Source organism: Artemia sp. Qi Xiang Cuo, chromosome 14 (assembly GCF_049724085.1).
Source record: "Artemia sp. Qi Xiang Cuo chromosome 14, ASM4972408v1, whole genome shotgun sequence".
NCBI lineage: Eukaryota > Metazoa > Arthropoda > Branchiopoda > Anostraca > Artemiidae > Artemia > Artemia sp. Qi Xiang Cuo.
This window is the reverse complement of record NC_142807.1, coordinates 29,699,709-29,721,174: the sequence shown is the minus strand read 5'-3', so window position 1 is coordinate 29,721,174 and position 21,466 is coordinate 29,699,709. Positions and strand designations below refer to the sequence as shown.

Sequence of the window (21,466 nt, the reverse complement as noted above, 5' to 3'; positions counted from 1 at the left end):
ATTACTTTCGACTATTAAAAAGGGCACAAGCCACTCCAATTTTCAATTGAATGAGCGCTTTTTGAAGTTTCTACAACAACTTCTTCGATACGAAGTGCCCTGCTCTAAAGGAAAAAATTAATAAATAATACAGTGCCAACATCGTTCTTATATGCCCCCAGGGCATAACTTAAAACCCTTACCATGAGGGTTGTGGGGGAGTGTCCTCCTCTTTACTTAGTCCCCGTTTCTTGTTTCGTTCTCGAGTGTCCCCGCTCTTTACTTAGACAGCGCGATCGCGCTGCCTATGATTTATGCAACGATTTTCTATTTAAACCTTATATGCCCCCAGGGCATAACTTACAACCCTTGCACTGAGGGCTCTGTGGGGGTTATCATCCTAAAAGACCTAATTTCCAGAACGTTCAACTACATTGAACAAAATCGATATCTAAAAAATTTGATTAGATGTGTTTGGGAAAATGGTGGGCGTGAGAGGGACGTTAGTCGCTATCCAATGACTTTCAACTATTAAAAAGGCACTAGCCCTTTCAATTTTCACATGAATTAGCACTTCGCAAGTTTCTACGAAAATACTTTCAATAAAAACCTTATATGCCCCCCGGACAAAATTAAGACCCTTGCCACGAGGGCTGTGGTCGTCACCATAAAGACCAAATTCACAAAACTTTCAACTACGTTGAATAAAATGGCTATATAAAAATTTTTATTGGATGTGTTTGGGGAAAAGCTGGGCGTGAGAGATTAGTTGCCCTCAAATCACTTTCGACTATTAAAAGGGTACTAGCCCTTTGAATTTCAAATCGAATGAGCCATTTTTCAAGTTTCTACGACAAAGATTTCAATAAAAACCTTATATGCCCCCAAGGGCATAACTTATAATCCTTTCCCTGAGGGTTGTGGGGGAGTGTCCTCCTCAAAAATATATTTTCTATCTGGAAATCAACTACGCTGAACAAAATGGCTATCTCAAAATTTTTATTGGATGTGTTTGGGGGAATGATGAGCGTGGGGGAGGGGGGGCTTGTTACCCTCCAATAACTTTCGACTATTAAAAAGGGCACTAGCCCTTTGAATTTCCAATCGAATGACTTTTTTTGAATTTTCTACGACAACGCCTTCTTTAAAAACCTTATAGGCCCCCAGGGCATAACTTAAAACCCGTGCCCTGAGGGTTGTGGGGGAGTGTCCTCCTCAAAAACATAATTTCTACCTGGAAATTAACTACGCTGAAAAAAATGTCTATCTCAAAATTTTGATTGGTTGTGTTTTGGGGAATGGTGGGCGTCGGCAAGGGGGCGCTAGTTGCCCTCCAATCACTTAAGACTATTAAAAAGGGCACTAGCCCTTTGAATTTCCAATCGAATGAGCCTGTTTTTGAAGTTTCTACGACAACGCCTTCTATAAAAACCTTATAAGCCCCAGGGCATAATTTAAAACCCTTACCCTGAGGGTTGTGGGGGAGTGTCCTCCACAAAAACATATTTCCTATCTGCAAATCAACGACGCTGAACAATATGGCTATCTCAAAATTTTGATTGAATGTGTTTGGGGGAAGGATGGGCGTGGGGGGAGGGGCTAGTTGCCCTCCAATCCCTTTCGACTATTAAAAAGGGCACTAGAACTCTCAATTTCCAATCGAATGAGCCCCTTTTGAAGTTACTACGACGACCCCTTCCATATGAAGTGCCCTGCTCTAAAGAAAAAAAAATAAATAATAAATAGTACATTGTGCCAACATCATTCTTATATGCCCTCAGGGCATAACTTAAAACCCTTGCCCCGAGGGTTGTGGGGGAGTGTCCTCCTCTAAAACATATTTTCTATTAGGAAATCAACTACGCTGAACAAAATGGCTATCTCAAAATTTTGATTGGATGTGTTTGGGGGAATGACGGGCGTGGGGGGGGGGGGGCAATTTGCCCTCCCATAACATTCGACTATAAAAAATGGCACAAGCCATTTCAATTTCCAATCGAATGAGACCTTTTCGAAGTTTCTACGATAACTCCTTCGATACGAAGTGCCCGGGTAAGGAGAAAAAAAAACACATTGTGCCCACATCGTTCTTTACTTAGGCAGCGCTAGCGCGCTGGTTATGATTGGAATGGCTCGGGCATCTTTCCGATTTCATTAAAAATCCCTATTGTTGTGGAGTTCTAATGTTGCTCTATGCTTTGGTTTGAAAAAAAAAGTTTTTTTATTTGATTAAGTTAAAAAAAAAAAATCCATAAAGTGCACCTTTTTCAGATATAATTTATCCTTCCAATTTATCAGAGACGTTGTTATTCACAAAACCTGACCATTGATAAAAACAAAATCACGGATTTGAATCAGAAAACCACAAAAAATTTGCAATTATTGTATTTCTGGGTAGATAATACTTGTATCCTGTAAAGTTTTTGAGAATCCTAGGTAAGGAAAGACTTTTTGGTCTCGCCTCAGGAAATATGTTATACTTCATTTTGAAACAATTTTGAATTATTATGAAAGGTTAAAACTTCAACTAATTAAAAGTATATGGTAAACAGCCTAATCAAAATGTTTATAACCTAAAACTGAGATTTATTCAGACAAGTATTTCATACTTAGATGGTATTTTAACAACACCTCACAGATATTTTCTCTTCCGACAAAACATAAAAACAGGGAAAAGAATATGATAGACTTAAGCACTAACTTCGTGACTACAATCTATTTATTCACTTGAGACTAAGGAACCAAGGCCAATATTCACACGATCCCTTTCGCTGACATTCACGAGAGAGACATTATTCGCTAATCTAGAAGGAGTGATCCCCCGATGTTTATGAGTTTCAGCTTACTGGTCTCTCTTAATGGGATACCTATTGTCCCAGATTGTAACCACAAATTCCCAAGGGGATAATCAAAGAACGAAGAAATGAGACAGCCGCTAAGGATTATCTCACAAACATTAAAACAAGCTGACTAATTAAGAATCAAAGATTCAACCCTTACTGAGATGAGTTTGACAGCAACAACAGGAAAAAAGAAGAAATAGAATAAGGTTTAGTCTTCCTAGGAGCAAATATAAAATAATTCGCATGTTCATGACAATGACGATTTGGCAAAAGTTGTCAAAATTGGCACAAGTTCAAGTATGTATTGCTAGTGGTTAGTAATAAAACAAAAATGGAGGATATACGTCGCAATCTCCTTGTAAACCTTTTACCCCTCCTTATTGGTTATGCACGGTAAGCGTGTAGCCGAACCTTTCAGAGCTAAGGGTTCACGTGGGGGGAGATAGAAGAAGTGTCTCTTTATTATAAACTATTCTTTTATTCTACAAAGTATATATACATGGTTTGAAAACAAACACAAGAGAAGAACTTTACAAAAGTACTGCACGAGAGGAACTACTTGTAACACTTCAGAAATCCGTATACAATATGATTTCTAACTACTACTACTACTAACAACTCATCGCAGCACCAAGCCGCCTGAGAGCTACGCACGCTCCTCCTCCACCCCAATCTATTCAAAGCCTCCCTTTTCACACCCGCCCACGAAGTTCCCATTTCCTTTAAATCTTTCTTTATGACGTCCTCCCACCCCAGACGGGGATGACCTGCTTTTCATTTAGCCCTAGATGGTTGGCCAAAAAGAACAATCTTCGGCAATCTGTCATCCTTCATCCGCACAACATGCCCTAACCACCTCAACCTTTCTTTCATTATAGACCTAGAAAGCGGTATTGAACCACATTTTACGTATAGCCTATTGTTTGAAATACGGTCAGTCAGCCGGGTACCCAGAACAATCCTTAAGCAATTTCTCTGGAAAACATCTATCAAATCTTCATCCGCTTTTCGGAGTGTCCATGCTTCAGAGCCATATTTGACCACTGTCATCACTGTAGCTTCTAAGATTCTAATCTTGGTTGGTAGACTTATCTTCCTATTCTTCCAGACTTTTTTTAAACTGTGAAAAAACACCCTGAGCCTTGGCTATTCTATTTTTAACATATTCACTGCTCCCACCATCTTTACTTATAATACTACCCAGGTAAGTGAAGCTGCCCAACAGATCAATCTTTTCATTACCCAACGTCACCTTTTCATCTTCACTTATTCCTAGCCTTAGTGACTTAGTCTTCCTAACATTAATTTTCAAACCAATTCTAGCACCCTGAACTCGCAAAACCTCTAAAACTTCATTCATTTCGCTCACACTTTCATCTACGATGCTTACATCATCAGTATAATCTAAGTCCAGGAGAATTTCTCCTCCCAATTTGATTCCTTGGTCTCACATTGCTTTTCCTGTGCTCCTTAAGACAAAGTCCATCAAAATAATTTATATAAAGGGGGATAGAACACAACCCTGCTTAACTCCTGATTTAATACGAAACCAGCTGCTAACCTCATTTCCTACCTTAACCGCAGCAGTATTATTCTCGTACACTAATCACTTTAATGTATTTGTCTGGTATACCATACAAGGATAAAACCTTTACTAAAGCTCATTTATCAACAGAATCGAACGCTTGCTCATAATCTATAAAACTGAGGACCAAAGGTGTTTGAAAACTTAGGATTTCTAAGATTCTTAGAAACACTTTCTACTATATTAAAATTTACCAAGTTCCACTTTCTGGTATTATAAACCTAGTTTTTCTGATTCCCATTTCCACAAGACAAAAGCATCATAAATTCTATACACTCGTGTTCTTCTTAGGGTTTCTAGAATCCATTATATATTTCAGAGATAAAGTTGACCTACATTGCATTAAAAATAGGTTTCATTTTTCCTGTTCCAAGACTTGCATTCAAAAGTTTACAGATCCCCCCCCCCCCTTTTTCAAAATTATTTTAATCAAAAATAATTTTCCAAACCCAACAAAATTTTCTATTTAAGGCACTTTATACCGACATAAAATCAGTTACGAGTAGAAACTTAAAGGAAAAAAAAATATCCACACATAATATCATATTATCAGTGACTCCACGGGTCTTGCAGGATTGATACGAATTGTAGATTTCTTCAGATATTTTCTTATAGTTCTTTTATGGTTCCAAATGGAAGTTTGTGTTCACTCATCATTTTCATAAAAATTTTCATATAATAATCAAATTGAAATGTCACTGTTTTAAGTCACGCTTACTATCTTGTTCGCAGAGAATTTGCAGTCCCTACACCTAAGTAACAAATGCACTGTTCTTCATAAAAAAAATTAACAGATATCGAAGAGAACTAAAAATTCATTACAGTAAAAATATATCGGTAACCAAAACCATTTTTATAAAAAATTTAAAAAAGAGGATTTTTCAAATATTTCGATGATCAAATCAAGGCATTTTCCTCACTAATTTCCCAATTCAATTGTTTTATTTTTTTAAATTTTTATTTAACAAACTTTTAACCAATCTTAAAATCAACCTTTTGCATTTTCCCTTAAAATAAAATAAAACAACGGAGATTTCAACTGACTGCAAACTAAAAAAAATGTAAAAGAAATTTTTAGTTATTAATACTCTTTGTAAAAATCTCTCAACTTCATTGGCTTGTTTCCCGCCCAAGGCATACAAGGTCTAGAAGGTTCTACAGTATTTGGCTTTTGGCTTCCTGATTTCGGAACTACCTTTCTGTTCTGTTCTAATTCAAATTTAATCATAACTGGTTTATCACATGTCCTTAGATCTTATTCATTTTCTCTCTCTCGCCTCTCTAATTTCCTCTTTACTATATGAAGACTAGGCTTGATAAACCTACCAAAATATTTAAGTTTTTCTTTCCTGTTGCTCCACTAAACGCACTTCGCATTGGACCGGAAGAATTGAAAAGACACGATAAGGGGTACTTTAGATCTTAACTTTGACCTAGGGTTGGTTTTATCACTTGATAAAAAAAAAAAATCTACGCACACCTATTATAATTCTTAAGTCTTCTGATTCTAAATTTATTCTATCAAAAAACGAAAAATCAAATAATTTACTATCTTTACCTCTGACATATATCCACCTATAAGTAACTATTCATACAATAGTTTTATTACACAATCAACTACGACCCTTGGCATGACAATTGTAGATGTTTGGGGTACCCTTTTTCATTGCCAACGCCGCCTACCCAATAACAAAAAAAAAAAAATCTAAAATTAAAATAAGCAAAAGAAACTTGTTGTCACCCAAATTTGCATATCTCTTACTGCAAATTCATCATACTGTCACTAGGCACGCTACCTGCAGGGTTTCTGGGGCTCGGTGATCCACCGTCTACCCCATTCCATGCCAAGTTCAGGCCTTCCTGATCCAGGATCCCCTGAACTACACTTAATATATTAGAACGTGTTGCTAAGAACCTTGAAAATCATTTTATATGCCGATTTCTGAAGTGTTACAAGTAGTTTCTCTCGTGCAGTACGTCTGTAAAGTTCTTCTCTTGTGTCTGTTTTAAAACCATGTATATAGACTTCGTAGAATATAGATAGATAGTTAGATAATATATTTAAAAGCAAAAGGCCATATACATGAATTTTCAATCAGCTTAACAAAAATAATGAACTTCAACTAAACTATTAAAACAAGAAAACAAATTTATACAAACAACTAAAAGTTTCTTCTCGTTATTTTTTAACTATACATTTTTCCTTAAATTCAAAACTTCCTCAAGGTAGCTGCAAACTGCCTCTACCACGGGTTTTGCCCTCGACTCAAGAATACCAGAAAGAGGAAAGGCATCCTTTCCAAAAAAACTCTTTCTTAGGCTTGAAAGCTCCCGGCACCGTGTGAGAAGATGGCTTACATCCTTAACACCCTGATTACAAAAGGGATAAGAGTACTCCGAATCCGTTAAACCCAAATTTCTATCAATTACTTTCCAACGACCACGCAATGGAAAGCTAGTCGCCCTGAATTGGGACCACATCCCAAACCGCTTGGCTGGTAAATCTATCTTGAAATAAATTATATATGAATAGTTTATAGTGAAGAGACTTTTCTTCTATCTCCAACCACGTAAACCCTTAGCTCTGAAAGATTCGGCTACACGCTTACCACTACACGGATACCAATATTAGATGTTTGTCAATGTAAACCCAGACATAACCAGAAAGGAGTGGTAAAAGGTTACTATCCTTAAAATGGATTTATTTTAGCCCTTTTAGCATTGCAAGTGCTTTTAGTCTGTTAGTGATAGGTTTGATATAGCGCCGGTGGCTTTTTTCTACAAGTACATATATTCTCCTCCTTCTCTAAAGGTTTCATGTATTGTGCCCCCCGTTGTCCTACTAACAAGACAGACACAAATGCACAAAGCTCACTCCAAGTATTTAGAAGTTGGCACCCCGAGAACAGAGTACTTGAAGAACAGCTTCATCCGACACTGCACTTGGGTGTGGAATGATCTTACTGGGAAGTTATCCCTAAAATTGCTTTGCTGACTTTTTCAAAAAGAAAGTTCAATAATTATCGGAAACCTCGATAAAGGATTATAGTCAAGTCCGATATTTAGCAGTACTAAGCGCCGCAAATTTAAGAATGAAATAACATTATTTTGCAATGTTCATGTGCAAAAGTTGGACATAAAACTGAAATAAAGTTCTGCCAAGAATCAAGTAAAATTAGGGTGCATTTATTACTATACTTAAGTAACCCAATATACACAATTACTAATCTTACCGAAAAGTAACAGCCTTTGTTCTGTTCATTCAAAAATACATTTTCTGAAAAATACGTCTTATTAACCAAATAAGCTTAAGTGAAAAACAAATTACCAAAATACATGGCTTCTTAAAACGCACTTTTTATGGTTTTAAGGGTAGTTGACGAGCCAATAAACATTAGCTCAATAAAGAAAAGCCAAACATAACTGAATTTGATGGAACAGACGATTTCGTCAAAATGCTGATTACTCAAACCAGATTTAATGGCATGTGACTTTTTTGCTCAGCACGGCCGTTAACCAATACTTCCTAGCAATAAACGACAGCAGAGGAGGGCTGCTCGTATATTATAAAAACCACTTAGTGAAGTAACGCAAGGAAATACTGTTTTTATTGTTCTTACAATTACTTTTTGGCCAACCGTCTAGGGCTAAACGGAAAAGAGGTCGTCCTGGTCTGGGGTGGGAGGACGTCATAAAGAAAGATTTAAAGGAAATGGGAACTTCATGGGCGGGTGTAAAAAGGGAGGCTTTGAATAGATTGGGATGGAGGAGGAGCGTGCGTAGCTGTGTTGGCCTCAGGCGGCACTGTGCTGCGGTGAGTTGTTAGTAGTAGTAGTAGTTACAATTACGAAGTGTTTTTTTTTTTTTACTAAAGACTGCAAAGTCACGCAAATGACCATTTTCAAGAACCCGTTTTAAAAAATTGAATATCTTCACTCCTAGCGAATAGGTATTTCCTTGGTGATAAAGCTTTAAACCTGGAATTGCAACTGTTCAAGAACAAGCTATTCAAATGACCAGTTTCATTTTCAATGCTTAGAGCTGTCAATTATTATTTTCTTTTTTTTTAAAGTCAGAGCAGTTAACTAACCATGCCTCAAGTAAACAACAAGGACAAAATCTTGTAACGTCTAATAAACTTTTGTCTTTGCAAATTTATTTTTGTAATAAGTTATATATGTCATTATGGTCAATGATGAATGTCAACTTATTCAATGCGAGTAGAATTCGAATAAGTTAATATCTAAATTTGGGTGTACCCAAATTTTGAATTTGTCCTTTGAATTTGTGCTCATTTTTCTTTATATTTAAAATTTTACCTTTTAGCTTGAAAGAGACAATCTTTTAAATAGGCCTACAGTAAAATTGGTAAAATTTCCGGTATTGATTATACTGCATTATTGCTGTACGTGCGAAGGAAAAGGACATTTAAATAGATAGAAAGTCGGAATTTTAGCGCTCTCTTTCCGCAAGAAGAAGTGTTGAACCGAAAATAAAAGTTTTCCAAACTCCGGAGCTACTTAAACATTTTCATTGATTTAAAATGAGGTTTGAGATACGCTTGAGGAATATATATTAGGAAAATAAAAGACAAAATGATCAACATAGATGAAAAAAGAAGCCTAACAGTTAATCCATGATTCCAACAAGATTTACTCCTTATTTGCAATACAAACAATGAGACAAAAGTTCCATCATGGCTGTATAAACTTTTCAATGAAAGCCTCTCATGAAACCTCCTCAATGAAACCCTTTCATCCAATCTGCTTGTTTGGCAAGAACCCAATAAGGTAAAAATTTCGAAAGTTTCTAAAATACTAGGGTTATTGGCATCTCAGATGCCTCTCATGGATTTTCTGTTTATTTGAATGGCAATCCAGTGTTTAAGATATTTTCAATACAAAGAAAAATACATGAAAACGTATTAGATTAGAACCTCTCCTTCCTTCCGTTTCTTTATGATCTACGTAAGGTAGATTTTTTTTAAAGCTTCCAATATATGATATTTGCGACTATCTCGGGTGCTTGCCTTGGATTTTTCTGTTTAGTTGAATGACAATCCAGGGACTGAGACATGTTGATTAAAAAAAAAAAAATACATGAATACGCATTCTATTAAACCCTATAATCCAATCCGTTTGTTTGGCAAGATCTCAGTAAGGTAGATTTTTTCAAAGCTACTAATATATGATATTTGCGACTATCTCGGATGCTTGCCTTGAATTTTTCCACTTATTGAGGAACAATCTGGGGATTAAGATATGTTGAATACACAAAATACATGAATACGTATTCTATAAAACCCTAACATCCAAACCGTTTGTTTGGCAAGATCTCAATAAAGTTCAATTTTTTGACAGCTTATAGTATATGAAGGTTATGACTATGTCGGGTCCCTGTCATGGATTTTCCTGTTTAAATGAATGACAATCCGGAGTTTGAGAGCCGTTAAATACGCCAAATAACTGAACACGTATTATATGAAACTCTTTGATCCAATCCGTCAGTTTGGCAAGATTTCAATAAGGTACAATTTTGCATTGTAGAAGCAGTCTACCGACTACAACCGCAAGTATCTTGCTGATAATAAAACTCCTCATCCCTAAGGGTATCTATGGTCAAAGCCTTTTTATTTTGTTTGGGTCACCCTGCATATACTGAAAATCTATAAATATATGAAATTAAATTATACTGCCGCTCTTGCGTATTTGCAGGAGCCAGGGTTCGGTTCCATATTCTCCCCCTGGAACCAAAAGATTTTGTTTCCTCAATCCCTTTTATATTTTTCATAAATTCATGTAATTTCTGTGATATATCGAATCCACCCCACCTCCCTTCTAAAATAGAATTGCCCCTCAAATACACAGCTGCTACTTTCCTACATCATGCAACTGCATCATTCGATCAAAAAATTTCAACACATTTTGCAGGCACTATAGATGGTAAGACTATTTCCTATAAATTGAAGAAAGACATTGATCGATATCAAATAGCGATTTTGTACAGCGAATTACTTTTATTGATTAAACCCGTTTTGAAACTTGGTGTAGATAATGACTGCTTATTCAGCGAAAAATTAGAGATAAAACAAATGTTTTTGCTGATAACATCGAATTCACTGTTATAACTCGTTAGTTTAACTGTATTGTTAAATCTAATCATACTCGCAACACAAGAAATATGCTCAATCTCAGCAATTATCTGTCAAAAGTAACTTATGAACAAAGAGATTACGCAGATGCCATACTCAAAAAAAAAAAAAAAAAAAAAAAAAAAAAAAAAAAAAAACGATGCTCATGACTTTGGGTTTCTTCTAGAGACAGATATTACAAACCAAGATTTGAATATTCAGCCCGAAGTTTCACTTTGTCAACCCGGACTCTTGATGGTGGTAACGAATTGAAGGTGGTAAAATATTATGGAGGATCTTGAGTGAATGGTTTCATTATCCTTGATATCCACAGCGGAACGATTTCATGAAGTTCCAAGGAAGAAATCTGTTGTGCTAAAACTGTGCTATATTAAAGAATAAATCTCAGAGCAAATGGGCTCGTTTTATCAACTTTTCACTGCCAAATGCTATGACAAATACCTTATATATTTAAAATTAATAATACAACCACCTACGAGGATGTTATGAAAAGATGCGGACCTAAAAGTAGAGATGGCAGCAGTCGTCAATAAAAGCTAGCAAATAACGTTGTGCAAGCTTTTGCTATCATTCGCCAAACTTTCATCAACTTTTAAATACAGGGTTGCAGCGAGACAATCGCTTGATTAAGTTGATGCAACAGTTTTTGTGAAAATGGAAAACTCGATTACAAAGCTGTTTTTAAATAATTTTTTTTTTAGGTAACACGCCTATGCAAGTCAAAGATGGATTACAGGCTAAGCAAAGGGACTATACAGCATAATTATCTAGCGTGAAATCTTGGCTGCTGAATTTCTAGGTGGTCGTACCTCCAAAAACTACAGTCACTCTCAAAAACATTGCTAAAGTTCACCAGATGGTGCTAAACGATCATCAAATAAAAGCGAGAGAGATCGCAGAGGCTATGATTATTTCCAACGAGTATGTTTGTCACACACTGAATCAAGATTTGGGCATGAGAAAGCTGCCTGCACGTTTGGCACCACATTTGCTCACGTTCAACCCAAAAAGTGTTCGAATTAATATTTCCAACGCTCTATTTGTGCAGTTAAGGCGCAATTGATTAGATTTCTCACGCCGATTAATTGCTATAGGTAAAACGTGAAGCTTTATAAGTTCGAGACACATATAAATCCAAAATAATGAACTGCAAAGGGGAGTCGGCTCCAAAAAACCAAAACTGTTTATTACTAAACACAAGCAAAACTGTTTTAAACACAAAACCACCGACCCTGCTATCCTTTTTCTACTTTTACAGCCGCCCAGACTTGAAAAAGAAGAAGATAAAGGATTAATGGAAGAATGTCATCTTACTAGACATCTTGTTTGAGCTACAGAGCGCCTTGTGGTTCCCTGAATTCTCAGAATTTAAAAAAATTCTATTTATACTATTTTATAGATATTTCCGAAAGTTGAATTCTTTAAACAATTAAATAAAAAAAAAACACGTTTTTTAGCTGAAAGTAAGGAGCGACATTAAAACTTAAAACGAACAGAAATTATTCCGTATATGAAAGCGGCTGTCCCCTCCTCAATACCTCGCTCTTTAAACTAAAGTTTGACTCTTTCTTACAACTCTATTTTTTAAAACAAAAAAAAACCTTTGAGTGCTAATAATGTGTCGTCTATGGGATAAACGTTTCATCTGCGCAATTCTGGTGCCAAATCTCATACGAGGCTAGTTTCTATACTGTAAAAAAAACAAGTTTCTTTCCTTTGGTCCTTGATGACAACATTGCTCCAAATACCAAATACCTTCGAAATAAGAACAAGCTGTATTGCTGCCTTATTTGATTATCAAGTAATTTTTTGTAGTAGCTCTGCCCAATGTCTAAGGAACCTAAGAAAATTAAAGAAATATACTCTAAAATGCAACAAAATAGGAAACTTTGAGCCAAAGATCATAAAATTATAACACATCAGACGATAATCGTTCTAAAAAGGAATATGTTGATACACTTCAAGGTTGGGTTGTGTACAACTACGCACATAGCCTCTTTGCTTAAAAAAAGAAGTTATTTTGCATAATCAGTTGTATAATTCTCAATGCGCACATGAGAGTCAAGAAAATCAATCCCTTATCAAGGATAATTTTGTGAATTTTGGCCGAAAAATACCATTTAGGATTCCCCCTTCCCCCCGCAACAAAAGCACATGACACTTTGCCCCATTTTCAAGATTTTGAATATGTGTATGCATGTGCATAAGGTATTGCAGCAGAAAATGAGTCAAAGTCTCATTGCAGTCCAAGACACTTAAAAATTAATGTATTATTTTCTAAGTGATGTTATACTTCTTGGGTATTAGGCAAGAGAATCCATATCTCTTTGTATACCGAATTTAGTCCACTTACCTTCTCCACCATTAAACCTCTCACTTCTCTGCTAACTGTGGGGAATTTTCAGACCGACCATGACAAAAGGCGATATAGAAGTTGTATAGAAAAAACTCTTGTTAAACTCTGCACGAAACAAAGTTTTAACCTGGTTCTTATTCATCCTGCAAATATTTTCTTTACATTGACAGGAGCAGAAAAATTGCCTTTCGAGGGCTTTAATACTTGGCAGTTGAGATTAAATTTCTTACTAATAATGAGCACATTTGTTATCAATAATTACTCGACGTTATCCAAGGAACTAGCAGAAGATTGAGAAGCGGAATTCTAGCGAGGAAGTGTTCGTCATTAGTTCGGTCGAAACGAGACTTCATTTAGGAATCACGCGGGGGAAAAGTAACGCTTAATTAACAGGAAATTGTGATAGAAAACGAAAAATATTATAATTTATCCTTCCACTGGGAACTTCTTTATTGAAATCTGAACAACTGAACAGATATATCATAAAAGAAGGGCTGTATAACTTGAAAATGCAGTGAGGCATTTTCAAGTCATTTCAAGTCAAGCAGTCATTAAGACTGCTTTTCTTTAGTAGTTCAACTAAATCGCCTACAAGGCAGAAAGTGACAGACAGGGCTACCAATATCAGGCTGAGATTTGATTACAAAAAAAAGAAAATATCTTCAGGTGTATCATAAAAAATTGCAAAAGTAAAAGGTTCAAATAGAGACAAATTAAGAAGTGCTCGTCTGAGGGTTGGCCTCTGGTGGCTGGACGCTTTGCCAACTTTGTGGCTGCTGCGGAAGCCTGTAGAAGGATATACCAAAAAGGTCATACGTGAAGGTTGCATATTGTCAAACCAGAATTTTATTATCGGTTGCCTCAGTAACTGATAAAACACTATCTAAACAATCAAAACACTTTCTAGTCAACAGCTTTGGATATATTTTCACATCTTTCTGACAGAGAGAAGATCTGGAGATCTGAGATCTGGCAATAGCAAACGGGGCTGAAACTTGATGCAAATGGTACATTATCTACTGGTCAAAGGCGTCTACGTACACGGTACACTGGTACGCCGGTACGTACACCAGTAAATAGGTTTTGCGTCTATTTAAAAATTATAAATAATATAGGTATAGAAGGTATTTCGGTCGGGTTCAAACAATTAAGTTTCCACTACCCTAGCGAATGTTGTGGACGATAGTCATGAAACATTTAGAATGGATAGCCTGTCAAAAGAAAGGCTTACCACCAACCTCCTTTAAGAGCTTCAAAGTTATTATTGCACCATTGATAAATAATATACTATACTATTTATTTTTGCCGTTTAAAAGAAAAAAGAATAAACCTTACCGATCAGCATGAACACATAATGGTAGAAATATCTCCCTAGAAAAACATGTCCAATAGTCTGAAAAAAGAAAAGATAAAAGAAAAAGCTAGTTTTCCGTCTTAAAACATTAAATAATAAAGACAAACAAATAGAGTGAACAAAAGTTAACTAATTTTAATTCTAATTTTAATTTAAAGGTTTAGTGCAGGAAACTAAGAAGTTAGAGTAATAATCACCAATACTAACAGCACATCATCAAGTAGACGATAAAAACGCGAAGCATATAATACAAAAAAAGTTTTCAAAAACCGCTCATATGACAAAATGATGTTGGGTCAATCATTTTTTTTTTTGTTAAAGGAAACTCACTTTTCTTTTCTTTCATTTAGATCCGTGATTCACAGCATAGGGTTCAGGCCCCACCAGGGGCGGACCTAGGATTTTTTAGGGGGGAGAGGGGCGCAAAATAGGCTGGTCCGAAAATTTTTTTTTAGGGAGGGGTGGGGGCGCAAAATAGGTTGATCCGATAAACTTACGTTAGGAGCAAGTTTAATTAACGCAAACTTGAGTTAATTAAGTAAATTACACTACTTTAAACTACGCTAGGGGGGCGCCCCCCTCACCCCCCCCCCCCTCTTGATCCGCCACTGGGCCCCACCGGTGGGACATAGCAATAATTTTGCGGGTCACGGGCAGAACGGCTGGCAATACTTTAAGAGCCTTAATTATGAAGAAAAAAGAACATTTTTCCTGTGAATGACGTCACATTCATCTGCACTTAGAGAGCCAAAAAAACACGTGATAATATTGTGCTATCGGAATATTGTGCTATCGGAAGGGCACAATGATAACATTGTGCATGTGCTATGCATTGTATGAAAGGGGTTTATAGAGACAATATTTTCCATTAGCATAAAATATGCCAAGAGAAAGACCTGAAAAAAAAGGTAATGGCCTTTTAAGCTTCCTTATTTACGCGCAAAATTTTGAATAACGAAATTTAAATTTGAAGAGGGAGGGGGGTCAGGATTTTCGAAATGCCTAGGTGGGGAATGGTCTGAAATCGCTTGGGAGCCACTGATTTAGATGAAACGAATAATAAAATTAATTTTTTGTCCTGAAGTGCTTTGTCCTCTAAATATGATTCTATTAGTTCTTCGCTAAAATTCTAGGAAAAGTAATTAATATTATATGATTCGAATAGTAACCTACTTCCTTTTAAGTGTGTTTTTTTCTAATACAGTATATGGACGATTTTTGTCTTTAAATGTTTTTTCTTTGTAATTGTTAGTAGAGATGCCCTAATATCTCCCACGAGAACAAGACCCCTTCGAATCCCGATCCGGACACTTTTTTTAAAAACTCCCACGAGAACCACGTGGTTTATGGTCCTTATTTGGGCATAGAGTCCCTAGGGAGAACACGTGGTAATGTCAGTCGTGACGGGGCACCAAATATGGGCATAGCGTCCCTAGGGGAGATGAATTTCTGAGAAATTGATTGCGTAATCGATTGGGAATTTGGAACACCTGTGCTGTCAGTCATTAATCAAATTGTTTCCAGGCAAAGTTTAATAATGTCTGACAGGTACTGTCAACATTTCTCCAGGAATAGATCCAAGTCATTAATGTCTTTGCCTCGGAAACAACTCTTTTGGTCGAACTCCAAAGGATATTAATAACCAACCTCCAGGGAAACAGTTCTCCAAGAAACATCTTAGCGATGAATTGATTAACGAGGGAATCAGGTTTCATAGTAATTTGAAATGCATTAGCGCAGAGATGCCAAAAACAAAAGGAACACGCTGAAATTACATTTAGGGATTATTTGGGCGAAACTGTTTTAGACAGGTTATGGAATTATTTCGGTGAAACAGTTAGAGAAATTTTAAAAGATGATTTTTGAAGAGATTTTAGAAGAGGATTTGAGGGTGAAACTCTGTGGTCGTTATAATACACAAGTTTCATTTGAACAGTGTTGTGAGGTCCTCTACCACAACCCCAAAGGGTTCCGATCCCCCTACCCAAACCCCGAAGGAAGCCACCGGTCCTCAAAGGTCCCCCAAGCTCCCAAAGAGCCCCAGCCCCCCAAACGCCCTCCTCAGACCCCCCCCCCGGGGCCCAAAGGGCCCCTCCCCCCTTTGGCCCCCCAAAGGGGCCCCTCTCCCTCCATCTACTCCCCTCCCCTCCCCTCCCCCTCCCCTCCCCCTCCCCCTCCCCTCCCCCTCCCCTCCCCCCTCCTCCTCCTCCCCTCCTTCTCCCACCTCCTCCTCCCCTCCCCTTCTCCCCTCCCCTTCCCTCCCCCATTTTTATACTTTTTTTGTGCATTGAGACACAGAACGACCCCCTCCCCCCGGCCCCTCCCCCCTCCAAAGGTCTGATTTTTCAAAGTTCATTTTGAATTTCTTTCGTTGAAATGCAAAAGTTGGAATATTTCAGTAGTGTTTGGTTGTGGTTTACCTTGTCACAGTTACATTTTCTTGATTTTTCAAAGTTCATTTTGAATTTCTTTCATTGAAATGCAAGAGTTGGAATATTTTAGTAGTGTTTGGTTTACCTTGTCACAGTTACATTTTCTTGATTTTTAAAAGTTCATTTTGAATTTCTTTCTTTGAAATTCATGAGTTTGAATATTTAAGTAGTGTTTGGTTGTGGTTTACCTTGTCACTGTTACATTTTCTTGATTCTTCAAAGTTCATTTTGAATTTCCTTTGTTGAAAGGCAAGAGTTGGAATATTTCAGTAGTGTGTTGTTGTAGTTTACCTTGTCATATTTAAATTCTCTTTATTTTTCCAAGTTCATTTTGAATTTCTTTCGTTGAAATGCAAGAGTTGGAATATTTGAGGAGCGTTGGGTTGTGGTTTACCTTGTCAAAGGTAAATTCTCTTTATTTTTCCATGGACATTTTTAATATCTATTGTTGAGATGCACTAGTTGAAATATTTCAGTCTGGGTTGGTGGTGGTTTACATTGAATCTGATCCGTAATCTATTTTTTACTTAGTTCATTTTGAATTACTTTCGTTGAAATGCAAGAATTGGAATATTTCAGTAGTGTTTGGTTGTGGTGGACCTTGTCGAAGTTATATTTTCCCTATTTTTCAAAGTTTATTTAGAATTTCTTTCTTTGAACTGGAGGAGTTGGAATGTTTAACTAGTGTTTGTTTGTGGATTAAATTGTCAAAGTTAAATTTTCCTGATTTTGCAAAGTTCATTTTGAATTTCTTACATTGAAATGCAAGAGTTGGAATATTTCAGTTGTGTTTCGTTGTGGTTTACCTTTTCACACTTACTTGTTCTTTATTTTTCAACGCTCATTCCGGTTTTTATTCGTTAAAATGCAAGAGTTGGAATATTTCAGTAGTGGTTTGTCACGGTTTACCTTATCGCAGATACATACAATAGATATATCATAGATTAGTTATATTATATTTCGTTGAAATTATAGAGTTTAAATAATTCAGTTGTTCGTTTTTGTAGTTTACCCTATCACAGTTACATCTTCTTGATTTTTAAAAGTTCATTTTGAATTTCTTTCGTTGAAATGCAAGAGTTGGAATATTTCAGTAGTGTTTGGTTGTGGTTTACCCTGTCACATTTACATTTTCTTGATTTTTCAAAGTTCATTTTGAATTTCTTCTGTTTATAGTCTGATGCTGTTATTTTTGAATAGGGTTTGGGTGCTTAAGAAATGGTAGCTGGGATTTTTACTGGATGTTTCAAATAATTTTTTGTTATACATACATGTAATTGCTAGTTTTGGTATGGTCCTGTTGTGTTTTGCTATGTATTAACTTGACGCTGATCCTTTTTCTAAATTTTTCATAGTACTGTCCTTAATAATGTAGTTGATTTGCAAGAGTTGAAATATTTCCGTAGTTTTCGGTTTTAGTTTAAAATGTCATTGTAAAATTACCTTAATTTTTAACAGTTGATTTTGAATTTCCTTCGTTGAAATGCAAGAGTTGGAATACTTCAGTAGTGTTTGGTTGTGGTTTACCTTGTCACAGTTACATTCACTTTATTTTTCAAAGTTCATTTTGAATTTCTTTCTTTGATATGAAAGAGTTGGAATATTTGAGTAGTGTGTGGTTGTGGTTTACATTGTCACAGTTACATTTTCTTGATCTTTCAAAGTTCATTTTGAATTTCTTTCATTGAAATGCAAGAGTTGGAATACTTCAGATTTGTTTCGTTATGGTTTTCTATTTCACAGTTAGGTTTTATTGATTTTTCAAATTTTATTTTGAATTTCTTCCGTTTAAATCTATGAGTTGGACTATTTCAGTTTTGTTTCAATATGGTTTACTGTACCACAGTCACAATTTCATGGTTTTTGAAAGTTCATTTTGAATTTCTTACGTTCAAATGCAAGAGTTGGAATATTTCAGTTGTGTTTGGTTGTGGTTTACCTTTACAAAGTTAAATTTACATGATTTATCACAGTTTATTTTGAAATACATACGAATAAAACCAAGAGTAGGAATAAATCAGTATTATTTGTTTGTGGTTTACCTTGTCACAGTTACATTTTCCTGATTTTTCAAAGTTCATTTTGAATTTCTTACTGTGAAATTTAAGATTTGGGATATATAAGTAGTGATTGGTTTAGGTTTACAGTGTCAAACATATATATAATCAATATTTTAAAGTTCATTTTGAACTTATTTCATTGAAATGCAAGAGTTGGAATATTTCAGTAGCGTTTGGTTGTGTTTTACCTTGTCACACTTAAATTTTCCTGATTTTTCAAAGTTTATTTTGAATTTCTTTCCTTGAAATGCAAGAGCTGTAATATTTCAATAGTGTTTGATTGTGGTTTACCTTGTCAGAGTCACATTATCGTTATTTTTAATATTTGATTGTGATTTTATTTAATTTAAATGCAAGAGTGGAATATTTCAGTAGTGTTTGGTTGTGGTTTATCTTGTCACAGTTACATTTTCTTGATTTTTCAACGTTCATTTTGAATTTCTTTCATTGAAATGCATGATTTGGAATATTTCAGTAGTGTTTGATTGTGGTATACCTTGTCACAGTTACATTTTCATGATTTGTTATAGTTCATTTAGTATTTATTTAGTTTAATTTATATATTTTTAAACGATCATACTTTTTTTTTCTTTGTTTTACTTGTCACAGATAAATTTTCTTGATTTTTCAATGTTCATTTTGAATTTCTTTCATGGAAAAGCAAGAGTTAGAATATTTCAGTAGTGTTTGCTTGTGGTTTACCTTTTCACAGTTACATTCTCTAGATTTTTCAGTGTTTATTCCGGATTTCTTACGTTAAAATGCAAGAGTTGGAATATTTCAGAAGGGTATTGTTGTGTTTTACCCTGTTACAGTTACATTTTCTTAATATTTCAATGTTCATTGTGAATTTCTTTCATTGAAATGCAAGAGTTGGATTATTTCAGTAGTGTTCTGTCGTGGTTTACCTTGTCAAAGTTACATTCTCTTGAATTTTCAAAGTTCATTTTCAATTTATTTAGTTGAAATGCAAGAGTTGGAATATTTCAGTAGTGTTTGGTTTTGGTTTACCTTGTCAAAGTTACATTTTCTTAATTTTTCAAGGTTCATTTCGAATTTCTTTCGTTGAAATGCAAGAGTTGGAATATTTAAGTAGTGTCTGGTTGTGGTTTACCTTATCAGAGTTATATTCTCTTGATTTTTCATAGTTCATTTTGGATTTATTTCGTTGAAATGCATGAGTTGGAATATTTCAGTAGTGTTCGGTTGTGGTTTAACTTTTCAGAGCTAAATTCTCTTGATTTTTAAAAGTTAATTTTGAATTTCTTTATTTTAAATGCAAGAGTTGGATTATTTCTGTATTGTATGGTTGTTGTTTACCTTGTCACAGTTACATTCTACTGATTTTCCGATTTTTATTTTGGTTTTCTTATGTTGATTAGTAAGAATTTGACTATTTCAGTAACGTTTTTTTGCGCATTTACTTCTCACAGTTAAGTTCTCTTAATTTTTCAATAATCATTTTGTATTTCTTACGCTGAAATTCACGTGATGTAATATTTCAGTTGTGTTTGGTTTTGGTTTACCTTGTCACAGTTACATTTTCCTTATTTTTCAAAGTTCATTTTGGATTTCTTTCCTTGAAAAGCAAGACTTGGAATATTTCAGTAATGTTTTTTCGTGGTTTACCTTGTCACATTTGAATTCTCATAATTTTTAAAAGTTCTTTTTGGAATTTATTTCGTTGAAATGCAACAGTTGGAATATTTCAGTAGTGTTTTGTTATGTTTTACCTTGTCACATTTACATTCTCTTGATTTTTCAAAGTTAATTTTTGAATTTCTTGCGTTGAAATGCAAGAGTTGGAATATTTCAGTTTATTGAAATGCAAGAGTTTGAATATTTCAGTAGTGTTTTGTCGTGTTTTACCTTGTCACAGTTTCATTTTTTTAATTGTTCAATGTTAATTTTGAATGTAATAAGTGGAATTTAAAGAGTTGTCCTATTTAAGGAGTGTTTTGTTGCGTTTTAAATTTAAACTCTTTGATTAAATTGATTTTTATTTTATCATTTATATTTTCTTTCATTGAAGTGCAAGAGTTGGAATATTTCAGTAGTGTTTTGTAATGGTTTGCCTTGTCACAGTTACATTCTCTTGATTTTTCAAAGTTCACTTTGGATTTCTTTCATTGAAATGAAAGAGTTGGAATATTTTAGTAGTGTTTTGTTGTGGTTTACCTCATCACAGTTACATTCTCTTGATTTATCAAAGTTCCTTCTGAATTTCTTTTATTGAAATGAAGAGTTGGAATATTTCAGTAGTGTTTTGTCGTGGTTTACCTTGTTATAGTTAAATTTTCATGATTTTTCAAAGTACATTTTGAATTTCTTTCTTTGAAATGCAAGAGTTGGAATATTTCAGTAGTGTTTTGTTGTGGTTTACCTTGTCACAGTTACATTTTCTTGATGTTTCAAAGTTCATTTCGGTTTTCTTTCGTTGAAATGCAAGAGTTGGAATATTTCAGTAGTGTTTTGTTGTGGTTTACCTTGTCACAGTTACATTCTCTTGGTTTTTCAAAGTTCATTTTGGATTTCATTCCTTGAAATGCAACAGTTGGAACATTTCAGCAGCGTTTTGCCATGGTTTACCATGTCACAGTTACATTCTCTTGATTTTTCAAAGTTCATTTTGGATTTCTTTCGTTGAAATGCAAGAGTGGGATTATTTCAGTAGTGTTTTGCCATGGTTTACCATGTCACAGTTAC

The 21,466-nt window shown here is 35.2% G+C and overlaps 1 protein-coding gene across 1 annotated transcript in view; it reads right to left on the bottom strand.

The window, feature by feature from the left end:
• The window catches only part of LOC148944355 (membralin-like), a 234,192-nt gene extending 219,891 nt beyond the window's left edge, over window positions 1–14,301 (bottom strand). Inside the window, exon 1 of the mRNA XM_089100176.1 lies at window positions 14,250–14,301. Within this exon, the coding sequence (XP_088956302.1) occupies window positions 14,250–14,259 (10 nt within the window). The 5' untranslated portion in view covers window positions 14,260–14,301. The remainder of the gene's footprint in view (window positions 1–14,249) is intronic.
• Between the last annotated feature and the right edge of the window lie 7,165 nt (window positions 14,302–21,466).